At 37.8% G+C, this 19,016-nt stretch overlaps 2 protein-coding genes across 10 annotated transcripts in view; both read right to left on the bottom strand.

The window, feature by feature from the left end:
• The window catches only part of LOC146487485 (putative skeletal organic matrix protein 5), a 139,891-nt gene that overhangs the window by 19,216 nt on the left and 101,659 nt on the right, over positions 1-19,016 (bottom strand). For 2 of the 9 annotated variants that reach the window (XM_085088269.1, XM_085088289.1), the window contains exons 1-2: positions 816-939; positions 502-722 (exon numbers count right to left, since the gene is read on the bottom strand). The exons of 5 other annotated variants lie outside the window; for them this stretch is intronic. In XM_085088269.1, coding sequence (XP_084944395.1) covers positions 502-722; positions 816-930 — 336 coding nt within the window. In that variant the 5' untranslated portion in view covers positions 931-939. Of the gene's footprint in view, positions 1-501; positions 947-19,016 lie in introns of those variants that run through there. 2 more of the 9 variants (XM_085088280.1, XM_085088301.1) reach the window with 2 other exon arrangements.
• On the bottom strand, positions 7,699-18,144 carry LOC146487495 (uncharacterized). The gene is made up of 7 exons (XM_085088124.1): positions 18,024-18,144; positions 14,598-14,860; positions 13,233-13,347; positions 12,163-12,288; positions 11,564-11,597; positions 9,018-9,156; positions 7,699-8,448 (listed from the first exon to the last, which is right to left on the bottom strand). The coding sequence occupies exons 1-7, from the start codon at positions 18,121-18,123 to the stop codon at positions 7,927-7,929; spliced, it is 1,299 nt and encodes a 432-aa protein (XP_084944250.1). The 5' UTR covers positions 18,124-18,144; the 3' UTR covers positions 7,699-7,926.

Here is a 19,016-nt window from a genome sequence, read left to right as displayed (position 1 = left end):
CGAACAAGCAGTCCATAAAATATTCGCGTTAAGCGGCATAGACTGATCAGTAGCAAAAAAAAAAATTGAGCCAGCAACCTTTGGGGCAGTTTTTTTTCTTTTCCTTACGTTTCATGGCGTACAAGGTTGCCGTTTTGTTCATGTGCTGAATGCTTAGTTGCGCCAAACTACCCAAATTTTAATACCATTATCTAAGATCGTGGATGATGACAGAGAAAAAGAGAGAGAGAGAGAGAGAGAGAGAGAGAGAGAGAGAGAGAGAGAGAGAGAGAGAGAGAGAGAGAGAGAGAGAGAGAGAGAGAGAGAGAGAGAGAGAGAGAGAGAGAGAGAGAGAGAGAGAGAGAGAGAGAGAGAGAGAGAGAGAGAGAGAGAGAGAGAGAGTTCTCACTGGTTTGATATTTGGAATTTATCTCCTTAATCTTGTAGGCCTATTCAAATGTTAAGGTCCCGGATTAGTCATGACACGTTCCAACCACTCGCAGGTATTTTGGTTAGTCTTACCTTTACAGAGCCATAGTATGTCGATCCTTTCTTCGGTTTGAAATCTTTTGGTTTCATCTGCCGAGTTTTGTTGTTTAGCTCACAAATGCGGCGGTTTGCTTTGGAACTGCTTCGGTGCACGTTAAATGACTTGCAACTACCATTGGCAATGCATTTTAGCTGGCATTCGAACTCGTCATAAACAACAGTCGTTTTAATAGCGTGGCCGACTAGAGCATGATCTGTCAAGAAAAAGAAATAGAATCATTTTATGTTTGCATGTGGACAAACTAAAAGAAAGGACATAACAGAGTGATTATCTTTAGTCTACTTACTAAGTTGAGATTCATAAACAGCACCACAGAAGTCAGAGTTTGCCACCACAAATGCGAATAAAAGTAAGCTCAAACTTGCCAAAAAGGCCAGAGTATTTAGCCACCATTTGGCCATAACGGACGATAAGAGACTGAGCGTGCAGCGCCAAATTGGTCAAATATCTTCCGTAGAAAAGAACTTCCTTTGCACCTGCTAAATGATGTCAGCTTCGTGGGTAGACAGACTGTTTGCACTTCCTCTTTAATTAGTCGCAATTAACTGCTCAACAAAATTAATATAGCATCTCTGTCACATTTTCTACTTCCAAGAAGAAACGAAGAAAACTAACTCCCAAAATTTATAGTTCTCAATGAAGTGTTGTTTTGTAACGTCCGTCCTTAGTCATGGAAATCATGATGTTAATTGCAGTACGAGAATTGAATGTCGTCCCAGCATCGTTTACTTTAAGAAAACAATTGAAATAATTCGCGTTTGTTATGAGATGATACTATTGTAGGCAAGGCGCCGAGTTGGCTATAATCATCCCATATCAGTAAACAAGCGCTAGTGATTTTTTTTATATAAACTTACCAAGGAATTGTATTTCGATTCAATGATCCAGTTTTTACCAGCAAAGCATATGGGTCTTATCACGGTTTCCGACGCCATTTTGACGAGTAGGCAAACAGGCTTGAAATGACAGTGTTTGTATTGAAATCCGATGTCATATAAATTTTATAAAACATCTTGGCACTAGGAAAAGGATTTTAAAAAAAAAAATTGAAGGATGTAGCTGTGCCAGAAAGCGTCCAGTCGTGTTTTGAACTTCCCATACATTTCTCTGTATAGTGAACTAGCAGTGAACCGCTACTAAAAATCGTTCGCGGGAATTAAAATACAGGGAAATGTATGGACAATTTAAAACACGACTGGACGCTTTCTGGCACAGCTATATTCCTCAAATTTTTTTTTCTTAAAATCCTTTTCCTAGTGCCAAAAGTTTCCAATTCATGAATTTTTCAGAAGCGATGTTTTATGAAAATTGTTTGACACCGGATTTCCATACAAACACTGTTATTTCAAGCCTGTAAATGGCGTCGAAAACCGTGATAAGGCCTATTCTTTGACTACGAAAAGCCAAGATATTAAATATTGTTCTGTTTTGTTTATTAATGAGAACATCTGCATAAAAATTTTACATTATTCGCATTTTTGTAGTATTCATGTGTTATAGTTTGTTTTTATCATTTTAGCGTGTGGTATGTCGTAATGTGCTGGTGTTTTAAATTATTTTTAGAGTTAGCACAGCATGTTAGAAAACTTAGTTAATGCAATATTGCGTAATTAAGAAATATCGTTTATCTGTTGTTTTTTATTTTAAAGAAAAAAGAAAATTGGTTTAGGTGTTTGCTAATTGTAGAAGCCGTTGTCATGCATGTATGAAATCGAGCATCCTGATGTGAAAAAGCGTGAGTGAAGGAGAAACAGCAGAATGGACCGTTGATACCCTTTGTAAAAGAAGAAAGAAGAGCGAAGGAGTCACACTGCTAAAACCGGGTAGCGGACATTTAGTCATATCCTCGGCAAAACCCATTTGTCGGTGGCAACTTCAGCCTAGTTGGATGGTGAAAGGACGCGAAGGAAGCAAAGAAAACGAGGTAACAAAGCGCTGTTGGACTGTAAGGAGAAAATGAAGTAAATCATTCACTCATTTGAACATTTCTCTTTCTTAGAAACTAATTGAATAGTCTCTTTTTTTTTCTGTAAGTAGTATTATCACTATTTTTATCTAGTTTCATATTGTAATTATTTTCACACGACCCCACAAAATAAAGGATATGTGTGTATGTTTGTATGTATGTATGTGTGTATGTATGTATGTGTGTATGTGTGTGTGTGTGTGTGTGTCTGTATGTATGTATGTATGTAGGTATGTATGTATGTATGTATGTATGTATGTATGTATGTATGAATGAATGAATGAATGAGTTGGCAAAAGGCGTGGACACAACATCAGCGGCTACTTTCTTCAGGTCCTTAAAAACTGTCACTCTTCAGTCAAATTCACCATGGAAACAGGGAACAATTGTGTTTCCCTTAATTCACACCATCTCTTAAAGTCCAATCAGACTCACTGAAATCTAGCCAAACTACTTGCGTAACGTAACAGAACTGTTTACGATGATAACCTTCAGCGAACTATTTCTGACAGTTTATTCTAACCATTTTGAACCTGAAAATGGTGTCATGATGACCACTCCGAGGCGTCGTTCGATTTATCGTTGATTTTTACCTGCTTATTTGTTACTAAAACCTTTGCTTACAAGGAATAAATTTTAGGTCGATAAATAGGTCAGTATATAACTAATAGGTAGATAGATAGTAAGCTATGGCAAAAATATAACTTATGCACAATATGTATTCTTAAGTTTTATGGCAAGATATGAAAATTAAGGAAGTTTCAGAAGATTTGATGTCTTGTGGTATCGCGTTCCATATTTTTCGAGCGCAAAAAGAGAAAGTAGGTTCAATACATACGTTACTGTCTTGACTGTCGGAACGTGAAGTGAACGAGTGAAGCTTACGGTTTGGTCGGATATTTAGTAATAAGAGAGGCCATATAGCCAGAGCTTGTCCATTAAGAATTTTATAAGTTAAGAGCATTCATTACCTTAAAAACAATACGTTCTTCAACCGGAAGCCAATGAAAATGTTTCAAGACTGAAGTTATACGGTCAGATCGTCTTATCCACGAGATCAAGGCGTGCTGCAGAATTCTGAATGATTTGAAGTTTAACAGTTACACGCCTAGGTAATCCACGGTGATGACTATTAGAGTAATCTAAAGGGGACACAACAAATGCATTAATCAGCATTTTCAGGTGGCCTCTAGACAGCTCTTTCCTCAGGCGGGCAATTGATCGTAGTGGCAATGTAGCTCTCTTGCACGTCACGTTGAAGTGATGATGGTGGCTAAGATTGAGTTCCTTGTCCACTATAACACTGTGGTTACACACTCGGTCCCACAGATAATGATCGGATGCCTGACAAAGCGAGAACTAAATTGAATACCTTCTGTTTTATCAGGATTGCAAAGTAACTTATTGTGAGTGTTCCATACCATAGCATGGCTAACACATCGTCGTTGGGTGATTGATGAATATGACTGATCATTAGATTTAATGGTAATGTATATTTGCGAGTCATCTCCACATACTGTTCAGATTATGAGCGCAGACTATATCTTTTAAAGGAACCACGTAAAGAGTAAACAAAAGATATTTTAGTATAGACCGCTGACGAATACCGAATTCGACATGCCGTGGACTCGATGTTGTGTTAACTATTATGACAGATTAAGACCGACCACTAAGGTAAGAGGAGAACCATTTGAACACATTATATAAAAATCCAAAGCAATTGCTGAGACTGTTCTTGAGAATAGTGTGATCGAGGGTGTCGACAGCAGCTGACGGGTCCAACATTATAGAGACAACGTCTTGACGAAGATCAATGGTTTAGTACATCATTCATAACTTGAAAAAGGGCATATTTGGTGGAGTGATGTCTCTGATACGCTGATTGCATAGCAGACAATAAGTGGTTTGTCTCCAATTAGAAATACGTTTGATCCGCAACTACCTTTTCAATACCTGCGGCCATTAAAGGAATATTTGCAACAGGTCGGCAATTTTTTAGAATATCTTTGTCAAGATCAGTTTTCTTCAAAACTCGACGCACTAAAGACTATTTAAGTACAGCTGGGAATACACCAGAGCATAAGGATTCATTAATAATGTCTGTTATAATCAGCGCAGTGACTTAGAAGATGAGTTGGCGTTGGATCAAGTGGACAAGATTTGTTTAAAGTTCGTTGAAAGTGTTTTAATAATTTGCTGAGTCATAGTACAGCAAGTGTTCATGAACCCAGGAAACAAGTGAGGGCATCGTATGGGCTCGTTTGTGGCAGGGGGTGTAAAGCCTCTCGAGGTTCTCTCTAGTTCGTGAAAACAATACGATTCGATATCCTTTGTCATATATTGAATGTAATAGTCATCGAAATTCTCAACCAAGAAATGTAGCGAGTCATAAGTCGCCAAACCAAAAGAAAAGTCGACAAAACTGGAAATCTTGAAGCGAACAAGCTCTCAACAATTTTTCAAAAATAGCTAAATAATGCCTGCCTGCTCAATTTTTGTTTTGTTGTAGTCCGACTCCCCAGATTCTACCATTCCGTTGTACCTGTTACGGGCTTCCGTAAAGAGTTGCTTATGAGCAGGTGACGTTTTCCGCGTTTCGCATAGCGCAAATCATGGTTGTACCAGGCAGCTTGTATTTCAACTTATTCAACTTGTACAAAAACGGCGAACTACTCAGGAACCAAATTGGTAGGCGTGGCGTTCGAGTTCTACCATGAATTTAGTCATTTGACGTTGTTTTGCAAAGAACGGCAAACAAATGTACGAAAATTTAAAACGCACGTGCAGAGCGATTGTTTTTCTTAATTAGATCTATTGATTTGCGGCGTTGTCGCTGTGGTTGTTTAAGTTCCCATACGGTAGTGGTTATCACACCCGACTAGTTACCGGGGAGACATGGGTTCGATTCCAATCCCGCTCGGGGAAACATGTTTTTCTTTTAATGTGAAGTGCGTGTCGAAGCCAGGAAAGCAATTTTTTTCGGATAAATTGGGTTTTACCTAAGGATTAAAAAGCCTCGCTTCTCGGCCAGCTGCTCATTTTTTGGATAATCTTTCGGGTTCGGAATTTATCCTCCGATAAAACCTCCACCTGAAGTGATTTATCTATTGAATATACAGTCGAACCTGTATATAACGGCCCTGTATTAAGCGGCCACCCTCTATTAAACGGCCAGTTTTCAAAGTCCCGATTTTTTCGCTCATACAAACGCTGTATTTGTTACCTGTATTAGGCGGCCACCTCTATTAAGCGGCCGCGGCCACCCTGTAGCAGTCCTTTCTTTGTTATTTTTACCTGTATTAAGCGGCCACCCTTCAGTGGGAACTAAGCCAAATGTTATTTTATGCGGTATTTTATTGTGCTTAAAATGCATATGCGACATGAACAAAGCTGATACTCGGCCGTTTAGTATCGTTAACACTTTTCAGATGTCCGCAATGTGCTGAAGTATAGTATCATATCACAAACGGTAAAACAAGTTTGTTTTGAATATGCTTCACTCTTTAGCTAGAAATTCCTCTTTAATTGGCTTGTTCCTCAGCCATGTGATGGAGAATGAATCGCCTTCAAAGATCATTGTCAGATGCTATAGAACATACAGAACAACTACGGGCGTTTGCGCAGTACCATGGATAACAGGAATTGTCGCTGGCAGTGTCGACAGTTAACAACGTTTTTTAAAGTAATGATCGCTTGAAAGAGTGTTGATTGTCCTATTGTTTCCTTGCATGAAATATTTTTGTATGATACGCCATCAAAATTGACATTAGAGCACGCCAAGTGAGTATTTTTAGCGATCCTGTATTAAGCGGCCACCTGTATTAAGCGGCCAGTTCCTCAAGTCCCGAGGGTGGCCGTTATATACAGGTTCGACTGTAGTTTTTAGGACATGGAGAACTACTGTATGGATATAATCCATTCTGCGCTGTGATTGGTTCGCTACTATAAGCTGTTTGCTCACATCCTACAGTGCCTTCCCCTGAATTTGAACATTTGTCTCAAAACCAACATGCCATTTGAGCTTTCGCCTACAAGCTGATTGTCTTATTTCTTTTCTGGCAGAGAAGATTACTAGATGAATTTAAATGTCAATATCGTTAATTAATATCCATTTAGCAGCCCTGCCTCGTTACGAGATCATGCACCCAAACAAATTATACATAGTTTTTTTTTTACGAAAGTGTCACCTTTTGTTTATAAATAAAGTTTAAGACGATCAGTAGTCGTCTACACAATATTTTCATCTCTTCCGCTTGTCCTTAAGGAGTCCACAACCATGCAATTTCGTGAAATAGTTTAATGCCTCTCTATACATAAGGTACACCTGTCACACGCAGAGTTGAATTAGCATTACACGTGATATAGTATGTAGACTTTGAGCCTGTTACCATTTTTAACAGTTCGTTTAAACGCAACAGCATCATAACCAAAATGCAGTGGACAGGCATTCTTCTGATCCTTTTTGGAGTGGCTAAGTTAACGTCATCATTTTTCACCTCCTCCTCATGTTTACATTTAACTGAAACAAGTGTCCAACCAGTGACCAGTACTGGCATTTGAAGTTAAAGGCTTGCAGACTGAGAGGGCGAACTCATGAATACACGCTGTTATAAAAGGGTTTCAGCCTAACTATGAAAGCGAGGCTAAGTATTTTTACTGTGAGTGAACATTTGGCCAAAAGCCGTGAGTGATGTTGCGAAAAAGTTATTGTCCTGTGAGTGTCGTGATACTCATACGATGATGACGGAAACTATAAATCTTTAACAAAAATTAGGATTTGGGTGGGCTAAATCCCGCCCCCCTCCCCTCTCACACGAATTTTGCGCAAAATGACAAGCTGCTATTTTATATGTAACTGATTAAATCTCTTTATTTAGGCCGTTTTTTTCAAAGAATCGCCATTTAGTATTCAAACCAAAACTTTTAAATACCGAGCCGTAAAAGAGTGAAATGAATCGCTCGATCTGTCCATAAGAAACAAAAGCAACCCCTTAGACACCTTAACAAGCGAGTTCTCGTTGTTAAGTTGATTTTCTGGAGGAAAGAATTGGACGGACAGTTAATTTGAGTGCATTTGGGATCATTGCGCAGACCAGTGGAGTTACGAAGGCTGGCTCATAAAAACTGAGTTTACTTGCGTTGGGCAAATACTTTGCTTATTCTCTTTCCTGTCAATTCAACACTTTTACCACTCAAGTCAGTCCCATCACCAATTTTATTTCTTCCATAAAAAAACTAATTAACACCGCATCCATGTTTCTTGGTTAAGTACAGAAAAACATAACCAGTACAACGTTTTTGTTGCGTTTGTTGTTTTGAAAACTGAAAAAAAGTTGTTTTCTTATCGAAGGATTACATTTCTTTGTTCTATACTTTACTTATGGCTTAAGGCCTTTGTGACAAAGTTCAGTTTTTCAGTTCCTTGCAATTATTACTGCACCAGAATGAAACCCATGGCTTTGGTATCCTTGTCTCCGTTATCTCCTCCATGTTTAGCCTGGTTTCCACACGTGTTGGAGTTATAAGGGTATCCTCCAGTACCAAAACCGATTCTGGAATCAGGTGTAATGCAGTCATTTTGTTCATTAGCAATGATACCGATTCTGGCTTTGGGTCTAGCGCTATGGCCTAGACCTACAGCGTTGAACCCTTCTTTGTTACAATTTGGCTGTAACGATGCAAAAGAACCGAGAAGCGACTTCCACGTGTTTCGACCCAATGAGGTGGCGCGGTAATTACCATCAGCAATCAGTGAGTACAGTGATGTGGCGTGCTTGGTGATGGCAATGAATCTTGTCTGATGTCCGATCTTCATACCGAGACATATCTTAGAGAACGGTGTGTTCCAGTAGGTTGGTAGCTTTGTCTCATGATTGTCAAACAAAGTCTTTCCTCCTGGAAGGTTGAAGTCGACCTTGTTGCTCCAGAGTTTGGAAGTGAAGTGAAACGTTGGCTGAGTAAAAACATAAGTAAATGATATAAAAAATGAATAACAAAACGAGCAGGAAAATTAAAGCAAGTTACACCATTCCCATTTCCACCAATGTGTCAAAAGTTTGCTATGACAAATCTGTGTTGACCGATTCTGAGTTTCTCTACTCAATTTCATTGTCTTTGTCAACACTTACCAATCATTTTGGCATGAGAAAGAAGATCTTGATCTATTTCCAGTGAGCAGATGTGTGGAAAATTGCAGAAATATACGTTATTCACGTATCTTTCTTTCGAAAAACAATTTGTCGAAAGCTTACTGAGATAAATCTGCTTTGAAAGCATTCGGAATTTCTCGAATCTCTTTCATGACATTCATAAACATTCTTCGAGTGTTTTAAGAAAGCAGAATTTGAATGAATTCCCGGTAGAGAGTGAACCGCTCAAAAATTTAAAATTCAGTATCCAGATATCTCGTACAACTCGTGAAGGTACAAAAGACGTTGTCACAATTCTTTCAACTATACGGATCAAGAATATATTAATGTACATATTCCTACATACAACAAACAGTTGGTTGTCGTGTGATACCTTATTGCCGTCAGTTTTCATTACCAGTGTCCATCCACCTCCTCCACATGCTCCAAGCCCATGGCTTGACATGTGACAGTACACAGGAACCATCCCAGATGGCATTTGAAGTAAATAAGCTTTGTTTCCTTGGGACGTCCTGATTAAAAGAAAATCAAAAAATATAAAATAAAATAACGGACTTGGCAATGCTACATAAATTTTTTATTCCTTTCTACTAAAGTACCTAACAATACTTTTATATTAAATGACGATCTTTTCTTAAATATCTGTCAGCATTCTACTCGATACTGAATGGAGTTTGTCCTGTCTTCCTGTTTAGGCACTGGGAAACAATTAGCAGGAGTGGGAGGGGAGGAGGGGGTTGGGAAATGGGAAAGATGTAGACGAAAAATTCAATATGAACCCCATTGCATGCCAAATAACAACTCCCCTCCCTCACCAACCTAACTCCTTGTGTGTTGTTAAGCTTCTTACTTTAGTATTGAGAGTACTTCCTAATTTACTAACAGGTCCTTGTGTTGTTTAAACAGTTACCTTGCCTGACATTTTCAACGGAAACAAACAATACCTCGAAGCCACTCTCAAATAATATTTAGATTCTTCTGATTCAGAAGCACTTGATGATTCACTGGCTATTGAATATTAATCACTCAATTTTTGCTAGGAATCGCTTTTATCCAAAGATAAAGGCGTGCTAACATTCTCTTGAGGAGTACTCTCGACCTCAGACTTCGTCCCAACACGCCTGTGGCTCGAAACTCAAAACCGGCCTTACAGCTAGTTCTTGTTTACTTCCGCTGACTTCGAAACCTTGTTGTTGCAAATACAGTTTAAGCTGCTTCCTCGTCAAGGCCTTGACTGCCTTTTCAAATTCTCTCGTGCGCATTTCTCTGTTTCACTATATTCTTCTCCCGTCTTGTGTCAAGGAACTCAAGTGTTGGAAATAACTCTCATATGTTCTCTCGTCAATGTAATGAGAGCTTAACCTCTTCCATCGTTTCGTCACTAGCATAGGACAAATGCTTTTGTAGAAACAATTTTTTTTTTAATTTTTTTTAATTTTTTAACAGCTTTATTGACCATCACACATGTTAAATACAATAAATTAAACAACCAGAAAGAAATGAAAAATACGTGAAAAGTGATAAGGTCAAAAGGGCAGGTGCGAACGGGACGCGAGGACCCATGCGAGGCACCTCCCATGATACAAATAATAATTAAAACACAAACAACCAAAAGACGCTAAAAAACTAGGGATGGCAGGAGCAGGATCGTACAATTGACCAGGTACAGGGATAGAATATGTCGAAGTGATTTTGCAAAAGGTGAAACATGTGCTCAGTAACAAAGTTGCGGAAGGAAGCAGTAGTTGAAAAACTGGTAGGGGGTGATAATTTACAGATATAGTTCCAGAGCTTAACAATACGATTAAAGTAAGAGGCCTGAAAAGTGCTAGTTTTACATACAGGAGTTTTAAGGTTATAAGGATTACTTAGTCTGGTTCGGTCGTGAGAAACAGGAGAAACAAAATCATAAACATTAAGATCAGTAAAACCTTTCCGACATTTGTAAAAAAAAACAAGATCTTTGAGTTCGCGGTCAAATGTCAGAGGAAGAAGTTTCAAAGTTAAAAGTCTGTCTCTGTATGACATCACGCCTACACGTTGTTTGAGGATCCACCTTGTGGCCCTCCTTTGAACCCTTTCAATTTGAGTTTTTAATTTCTTAACTTCTGGACTTGGAAGAAACGTATCAGTTTCTTGTGTGATGATACAAGCCGAATACCTTCTTGGCTTTTCGCTTGCTTGGTCAGAGAAATTATGTAGCCTCGTGATTCTGGCACTTAGCAGTATCCTTTGTTAAATTACCCATGATAACTAAATTATGTTTCTTCAAGTTACTTCCCCAAGTGGTAGACTATAATGAGTCCTGTAATACATTTAAATTAATAACTATGTATAAATAAATAAACAAATATATGCACAAATATGTAGACAAACCAATAAATAAATTTATGAAAAACAGAGATACGTCTACTTTTGGAAGTTTATTCAAGTTGATTAAAAAATCCAACCAAGAAAAACAAGGAAGTAGACTGCCTCGCATGTAGCGAGTGCTAATCCAGGCGAGCCCGAATTACAACTAGAATAACCTTGAGGTCACGCAGGTGAAATTTTAACTTACTCTGTCCTATACAACCTTTTAACAGGATTACATCGTTGTTAAGATGACTTGGCAAAATGTTTGAATTATTACTTACTGTATGAATTTTTAGGATTTGTACACGGCTTTCTTGTATTGGAAAATAATTTGCTGGCAATTGACGAATCATCGTGTTGAACTTAAAGATGTCTTTCTTTTTCTATGTCTCTGTCTAATAATAATAATAATAATAATAATAATAATAATAATAATAATAATAATAATAATAATAATAATAATAATAATAATAACAAAAAAACAAATAACAAAAATAGAGCAAAGAAAACAAAAATGTAAATAGGTAAGGTTCATCCTTGAGTTTCGCAATTCTTTATACTTACGTATTTTTGTTATAAATAGCCTTGCACGTCGACACTGCATCACAGCACGAAAATGAAAGAGAAGAACAACAAACAAACAAACAAAAATAGAACGCACAACACGTCCATAACTGTCACTTCAGTTTAAAGTAATGATGCGCAGTTTAAACTGGGTTTGATAAAAGCCTTGAAAAGAAAATGTCCCTGCTAACAATTAAGGAAAAAGTTAGGCTAAAATGAGATTGGAGCAAGGAAGGCCTGGTTTTCTGGCTGCGAACGAGGGTGAGCAGACGTGCCAAGTAATTGATTTAGCTGTCGACCCCAGAGGCCGGCTGTAAGGGCAAAAGAAGAGGAAAAGCTACAAAGACAATAGCAAATGTGACAGATACCTGGGCCTAGCCAGGTCCTCAACTAAAATAAATTTGTTTCCTTGCTATCGCAATGAGCATCATTGTCATGTATAATCTTCTTGATTCTTTACCAAAATTAGAAAAAGAAAACGAAATAAAACATGCATTTGACTTCTATTAACATTGTCTTATATGAGAAAAGAAATAACTGTGGGCAGATTCCTCCTCAAGGAAAGGAAAACGTTAAACAAAAGCAAACCAAAACGTCACCTGGTTCACAATCTCTTCCATTTCCGTAATATCCCGGCTCACACGTACAGTTGTATGATCCGTTAGTATTCTTGCACACAGCTACGGCACTGCATTTGTGTGTTCCAGTTTTGCACTCGTTGATATCTAAAATTTATAATAAACAGAGAAGAGGTTTCCATACGAAACGGAACTTGTTTATTTGACCCTTGGAAGTTTAGTACGTTTCTTTACACAATGGTCTTGTTGTTGACAAAATAAAAAAAACTGAACAAAAGGGTTAGGGTTTTTTTTTTTTGCTTAAACCGAGTTTGAAATATCCGTCGTTTTTCAAAGAGAATGAAGTAGTTGAACGTGTGGCTCTTTTGTCTGCAGGATTGTAACAATACAGTATAAAGTTTACTATACGACTGTTAATTGTAAGACATGTAAATAGTTTAATCGATTAGTATGTTTCTTTACACAGTGGTCTTGTTCTTGACAAATAAAAAAAATATGAACACGGTTGGGATTTTTTTTTGCTCAAACCGATTTTGAAAAATACGTCGTTTGCCAAGGAGAATAAAGTTGAATATGTGGCTTTTCTGTCTGCAGGATTGTAACCATACAGTATCAAGCCAGTTTACCATACGACTGTTTATTATAGTACATGTAAATAGTTTGATCAAATAGCAAGTATGTGCCAGTTTGTATGTGACTGTAATGTGTTCTTATCACGCTGAATAAAATTCATAAAAAAATTGTAAGGATCTTCTAGGGTAAGTTCGATCTCAACTATTCATGCATGTAACCTGAGTATCAGGCCTTACTAAGGAGAAGGGGAGTGGAGAGGAAGGTGGGGGGGAAGGAGGAGAAGAGAATCGTTATATACGAATTAAGAAGGTCGCGAATATGTTCTTTCCCCTTTATCTCTTCTCCGTCCCTTCCCCCTCCCCGAAAAGCCTGATACTCAGCCTACTATTCATGGCAAAAAATACACAAAAACTAATACTTTTCATCGATGTAACATAGCGTGCGCGTGCTTGTGGTCGAAGCAAAGTATTTTAAATAAAGAGGATAATCAGTATTGTCAGCTAAGAAACTCGTCATACCAGTCTCACAGAGAGAACCCATGAATCCAGTGGTGCACAAACAGCGGTATCCTTTTTCTGTAAAACCGGTTTGACAGGTTGCATTGTTCTTGCAAGACGTCTTCAAACATGCATTCTAAGACAAACAGACCGGCAAATATTAAATGAACAATAACACACATGATAATTACTCAATATCTCAAAACTCGCTAATAAATCATAATCCTAGTTTCCAATTAGATCACTGGTCTGAACACGTCTTGTGTGTCATTAGAAATTATAGTTATTTATCATTGATTAGTAGCCAGTGCGCATGTGTGGGAGTAATGTTACGGACCTCGCGTTATGGATTGAAAATAACCACAATAATATTAATAATGTTTATTTCAATAGCGTTATTTCTACTATTCAACCAATGGCGCTTAACAAAACTACTAAGATAGTATAATACTTACTTACTTAATTTAAAAACACATCGAAAATAAGAAACATTTTAAAACAGCAACTTAGTAAAAATGTCTTAACTCTGGTTATAAAAGAACTTAAGTAAGCTGTAGTTCTTATATCAACCGGTAGATTATTCCAAAGTGTGGGTGCAATGACTGAAAAAGCAGGCTTTTCATAGGTTTCAAGATTGCACTTGGGAACCACTATTGTTATTGTAGTTTCGCACAGGTACCCGTTATACTGCAAATATTATTACAGAATGCTGATAATACTGATAGGCAAAAGATACACCTATTCGATTTCAACATGATTTGTATGATTTCAAAGGAAATCTCGACATTTGAGATTGAGGTTATCTATGAGTTCCTTCATCGCTTTAGGCTGGTTCACCCGTACGACGCAAACGCAAGCGCAAGCGACGTTCACACGTCGAATGCAAACGCAAGCAGAATAAGATGCGCACGCGCATTGCAGTATCCAAAGATGGCGGCAATCTCGTTTCCAGAATCCGCGTTACCGTAGACCAGCAGTCAGGAAACGAGGACTCTGGGAACGAGATTAAAGATGGTGAAGGAGGAGGCCATCTTGGTTCGAACGTTAGCCGCCGTACAGACATGGAACGACTATTTTTATCTTGCGTTTGCCCTTGCATTTGCGTTGCCCCAGTTCACACTTGGGAAATGCAAACGCAAGCGCCAATGTAGGCTCAAGTAAACGATAACTTTTCTATTTCAGTCTTGCGTTGGCGCTTAAGCCTGCGTTTCTATTTGCGTTGTGGTAGTTTACACGCGTGTTTGCTTGCGTTTGCGCTGCTCGTGTGAACCACCCCTTTGAGTTCCTGTCTTTTATTGTGATGTTTCTTTTTTTTTTTCAACCTCCACACGTTCTCTCATCAAACATTTTACCAATTTTAATTTCATTACCCGTACTCATTTATACCTTTGCTCCGCGGTAAATATAGTCTGGATTTGGCTCCAGCTTCTTCATTTTTCCTTCAAAGGTTGAATTACTCAGCTCGCACCCAAATTTGCCATTTACGCGCATCGTTTTTTTCAAGTTGTAACTAACGCAGTTGGGCTCCATGTAGCAAAATGTTTCACAGAAACCGTCATCCATGACGTCATCGGCGCGAATCACGTGGCCATGAAGTCGTTTACCATCTAATGTGTGTGCAGGCTTAAATTCAAGTTGGCGACAGTCGTCTAAGAAAAACAAAATGAGAATAAGTATTTAGTCAGACGTGAAAACTAGCGTAGTACGTTACATGACAAATGGCAAAGTACGTGATATGCATATTTGTCTATCATATGCAGATTTGTCTATCTGAATTCTCGTTATGTATTTCAAACTGACGGGAGAGAAAAGAGGATTCGTTATCTTAAAAAAAAAAAGAAAAAACATAAACCATTTACCAATAATAAAGGATCTCTCTGTGTATTTAATTTAGGAGTTCACATATTATTAGGACTCCACCTCCTGCAAAAAATAAGGCATTTAGCTCACGCTAATGGGCTACTTTACTTGTTTGGAAGAGTATACACTGTTTACTTCAGGTTATGCAAAATGAGGCTTTGTATTCGCGATACACAAGCCATTAGTGCTATGTTTCAGTCAGATGTGTGATATCATTTTGGAAATGCTCATTTAAGGTTTTTGTCCAAATCTCACGGTTTGAGATAAGCTAAGTCCCCTTCTTGAGGCCTGAAAATAAATAGGCGCCAGTGTTTACTAGAAATTTTACGGCGTCTCAAACTGAGAAAAAACATGAATAAGCCAAATCAAATAATAAAGCATCTTTCTGTGCATTTATGAATTTAAATATTAGACCAATAATGTATCCTGACAAGCCACCTGCTCCCGTTCTGACCCGTTAATTTGCGGCTTTGTTTGAGAGTTTGTATACCATGTTTATTTCAGTTTATACAAAAACAAAAAGATCGTGACCGGAAAAGGAATTAGTAGAACAGAAAATAAACTGTATTGCCAATCTCCTACAGTTTTGTGGTCCAATAACTACTAGTATGAGAGTTCATCAAATTTTCAAATCTATGTCGGTTTATAATCTGAACAATTAAACCTTGCGTCAGTTGCATGATACTCTTACAGATAATAACAAACTATTACGAGTGGATTCGCATACTTGCTAAGGGGTTCATATTGATGAAAAACGTACTTTTGAAAAGCATATACACGGCTTTGTTTGAGCGTTTGTTTACCTTGTTTATTTCAGTTGATTCAAAAACAAAAAAGAAAATACCTTGACCGGAAAAGGAATCGGTAGAACAGAAAATAAACTGTATTGCCAATCTTCTGTAGTTTTGTGATCCATTAACTACTAGTAAGCGAGTTGTTCAATTTTTCAAATCTATGTCGGCCTATAATCTCAACAATAAACCAGATAATAACAAACTATCACGAGTGGATTCGCATACCTGCTAAGGGGTTCATATCGATAAAAAACGTACTTTTGAAAAGCATATAAGCAATAAATGTAAAAAGGCGAGCGGTCGTACCACGTTCATAAAACGTGTTAGGACGTTTTTTCCCAACCAGTCGCTGGAAGTAATATATAATCATTAGCCCAACCACCTGCGTTAAAAACGTACGCTAAAGGATAAACTGCAACGCATACAATCTCAAACCGCCAGAGCGATAACTAAAGCGAAATACGACATTCGATCAACTGACATTCTTGCCAATTTAGGTTGAAAAGCCCTCCGTTGATGCCAAACGCAAACAACTGAAATTAGTCCTAATTTATAAAATCTTGAATAAACAATTCGCCCTGAATTTGAGTAATTCCTTCATAAGTTTCATAAGAATTAGAGACTATAATAAATATTACCATTAAAGAAATTCTGAAACTAATCAACCGCTACCAAAGCCTTGATCTAATAGTCTTAGTGGTACAGTACTAGTGGTGCTATGGGAGACTTTTCCCAAAGAGACTAAAAGAGCGAAATATTTACGGGAGTATAAGAATAGTGTCTGCTCTTTCTGTTCCTGATTCTGAGTTATGCACGTAAAAAGAAAAGATATTTTAAGGATTACACTCATTTTGTTCAGTTTTTAGGAAAAAGGAGCCGAGTCCAAATAGTCTTGAAATATCTTTTTCAAATATTGGAACATAAAATGAGTTTCCTCTTGACGAAAGAACACCCTTGAATATGCAATCATTCACTTAGATGATCGCAAAAATGTATTAAACTGGAAAGGTATAATTCAGGTCAATGACACCAAATAATACTCAATTATTTGCTTTTATTGATTTTTATTATACATTTCCAGCTTGATATATCTGTAGTGGTCAATCTGTGTGAATTATTAAATGCAACGGTTGTTTTCTCTCACTTACGATTGGTAAAAAATTGTCGAGTGGCGCAGTACATTTATTCCCCAAGCTGTTTCCTGCAGTTTTTACCTTCAGTGACATCGTAAACATTGTTTGAAAGCTTTGAGATTGAAATTAACGCTTTGCTATTGGGATAGTTCAACAAAGCAGTACACTTGTCAAAAGCGGCCGAACACTCGGTCCCCTCATCAAGATTTTTGCTCCAAATGAAGACCCTTGTTTAGTATAGACCACAATATGATTTGAACCTTGGAAAGTTGAACTTAAATTTGTTACCTGAATCAAGTTCAGAACAATATGTTTGTTTGATCTCAACCAGTCTTAAACAACAACCGTTTCATGGTATTTAACAGCTCTTTCACGTTTTTCGACCCCAACAACTATTTACGTACAGTTTTGGCTGCTTTACATGTTATCATGTTTACAATCGCCGAAAGATTGAATTTTTTCTTTGAATATAATTACATATCTTGTATCTTTAAGGAACTATTAAAACGAAAATACAGGAGAAGAGCCTGATCAAGATATCGCTAGTTGGCGATGTACGATTATCTTTTCTCATAGGGTCGCAAATGCCTTGGCGCCACCGTAAGATGTTCTTTAGATCAACGTTATTGTCGAATTTAACAAAATAAAATACTAAACCCTCAACTAATTAAACGCGTGGAGGCGCGGTGGTTAAATGGTTTTTATAAAAAAAAGTGTCGGACTATCGATAGGACCTTCGGAAGATCGAATGGTCAGTGATTTGAGGTTAGGTTGGTCGCTTCATTGCTGTGTTGTTCCTTGACACAAACCTTTGCAATTGTTTCACATTGTCTCTATTTACCCAGTTATATTAATGGGTACCTGCTACATACTGGTGGGGGGCTTTACATCTCATTCAGGGTAGAATAGCAATACTCCCAGTTGCTTCATGGTTTAGAAATTTGGTTAAGCTCCGGCTGAACGGGCAATTTAGGCTCGTAGTGCGACTTGAATGACCTTTATCTTACGTAATAAATCGTACAGACCTTTTGAAGTACAGAATTGCCCATGCGATGAGGGAAAAAACGCTAATGAGGTCCAAAACATGAAAGTATAAACCTTAGTAGCAAAGGTTTCACGCAGCATAGTTGGCGTAAGAGAATTCGAAGGAACTGCGACCTTGATGAAAAGCTTCACACCTTGGTGCTGTGGCTCTTTACACGTCAGGTGTTAGCCAATCACAAGAGTGTCATATATTGATAAACAAACCAAACTGCTATTGACTGACAGGTGAGCTCAGTCGACCTATTTTTGTAAAGTGCCAGGTCTTCATGCTCCAATAATGCACTGCTGGAATAACAATGCACGATTCAAACCGTACAGACTATCCCTTGTCAAAACAACCTCCAACGAAGAATTTGCATTTTGCTATCACTCACTACTAAAATTTGCTTCGTCGCTTAAAAATGCTATTGAGATGATTGCCATTAAATCCTGGGCATGTCTACAACGGTCTGTCAACCTGCCGACAACAATTATGAATAGAATGTACATGTTTCATTGTTGACCTGAGTTCAACTCCTCAACCGTGCCTGTTATAGCCAACTGGAACGCTTCCGCAACTAAAAATTTTTAACCATGTTATTTTCAAGTTAAATTATATTTTTTTGATATCTGAATGCCTGGCCGCGTTAGCACCTCTTGTTATAAACACTTGTCAAGGGTAATTAATAAAGGTTTTTGGGAACTTTTATGCATGGAAAACTGCTAATATATACAAAGATGGTTGTCTCTTGTCTACAATTTCCCTCCCCTCTGGGGCCCGTTTCTCGAAAGTCCTGCTAACTTACCGGGCCCGATAAGTGTCTTTGTTGATAAATGTTTCTTAACGGAAGTCAGTTTTTGTTCACTTTGAATACTAAATTTTAACGTCTTATAATTGTGTAACAACATTGGCCAAGTACCACACATGTATGTCTGTAATCTCTGTCTAATCGGCGAAAATACATTTAAAAATATACTTATAAGGCCTGGTAAGT

The sequence above is a fragment of the Pavona decussata genome, unplaced genomic scaffold, assembly GCF_977016875.1.
Source record: "Pavona decussata unplaced genomic scaffold, jaPavDecu1.1 SCAFFOLD_16, whole genome shotgun sequence".
In the NCBI taxonomy this organism is placed as follows: domain Eukaryota; kingdom Metazoa; phylum Cnidaria; class Anthozoa; order Scleractinia; family Agariciidae; genus Pavona; species Pavona decussata.
The sequence above is the reverse complement of the archived record's forward strand: the minus strand, read 5'-3'. Positions and strand labels throughout refer to the sequence as shown.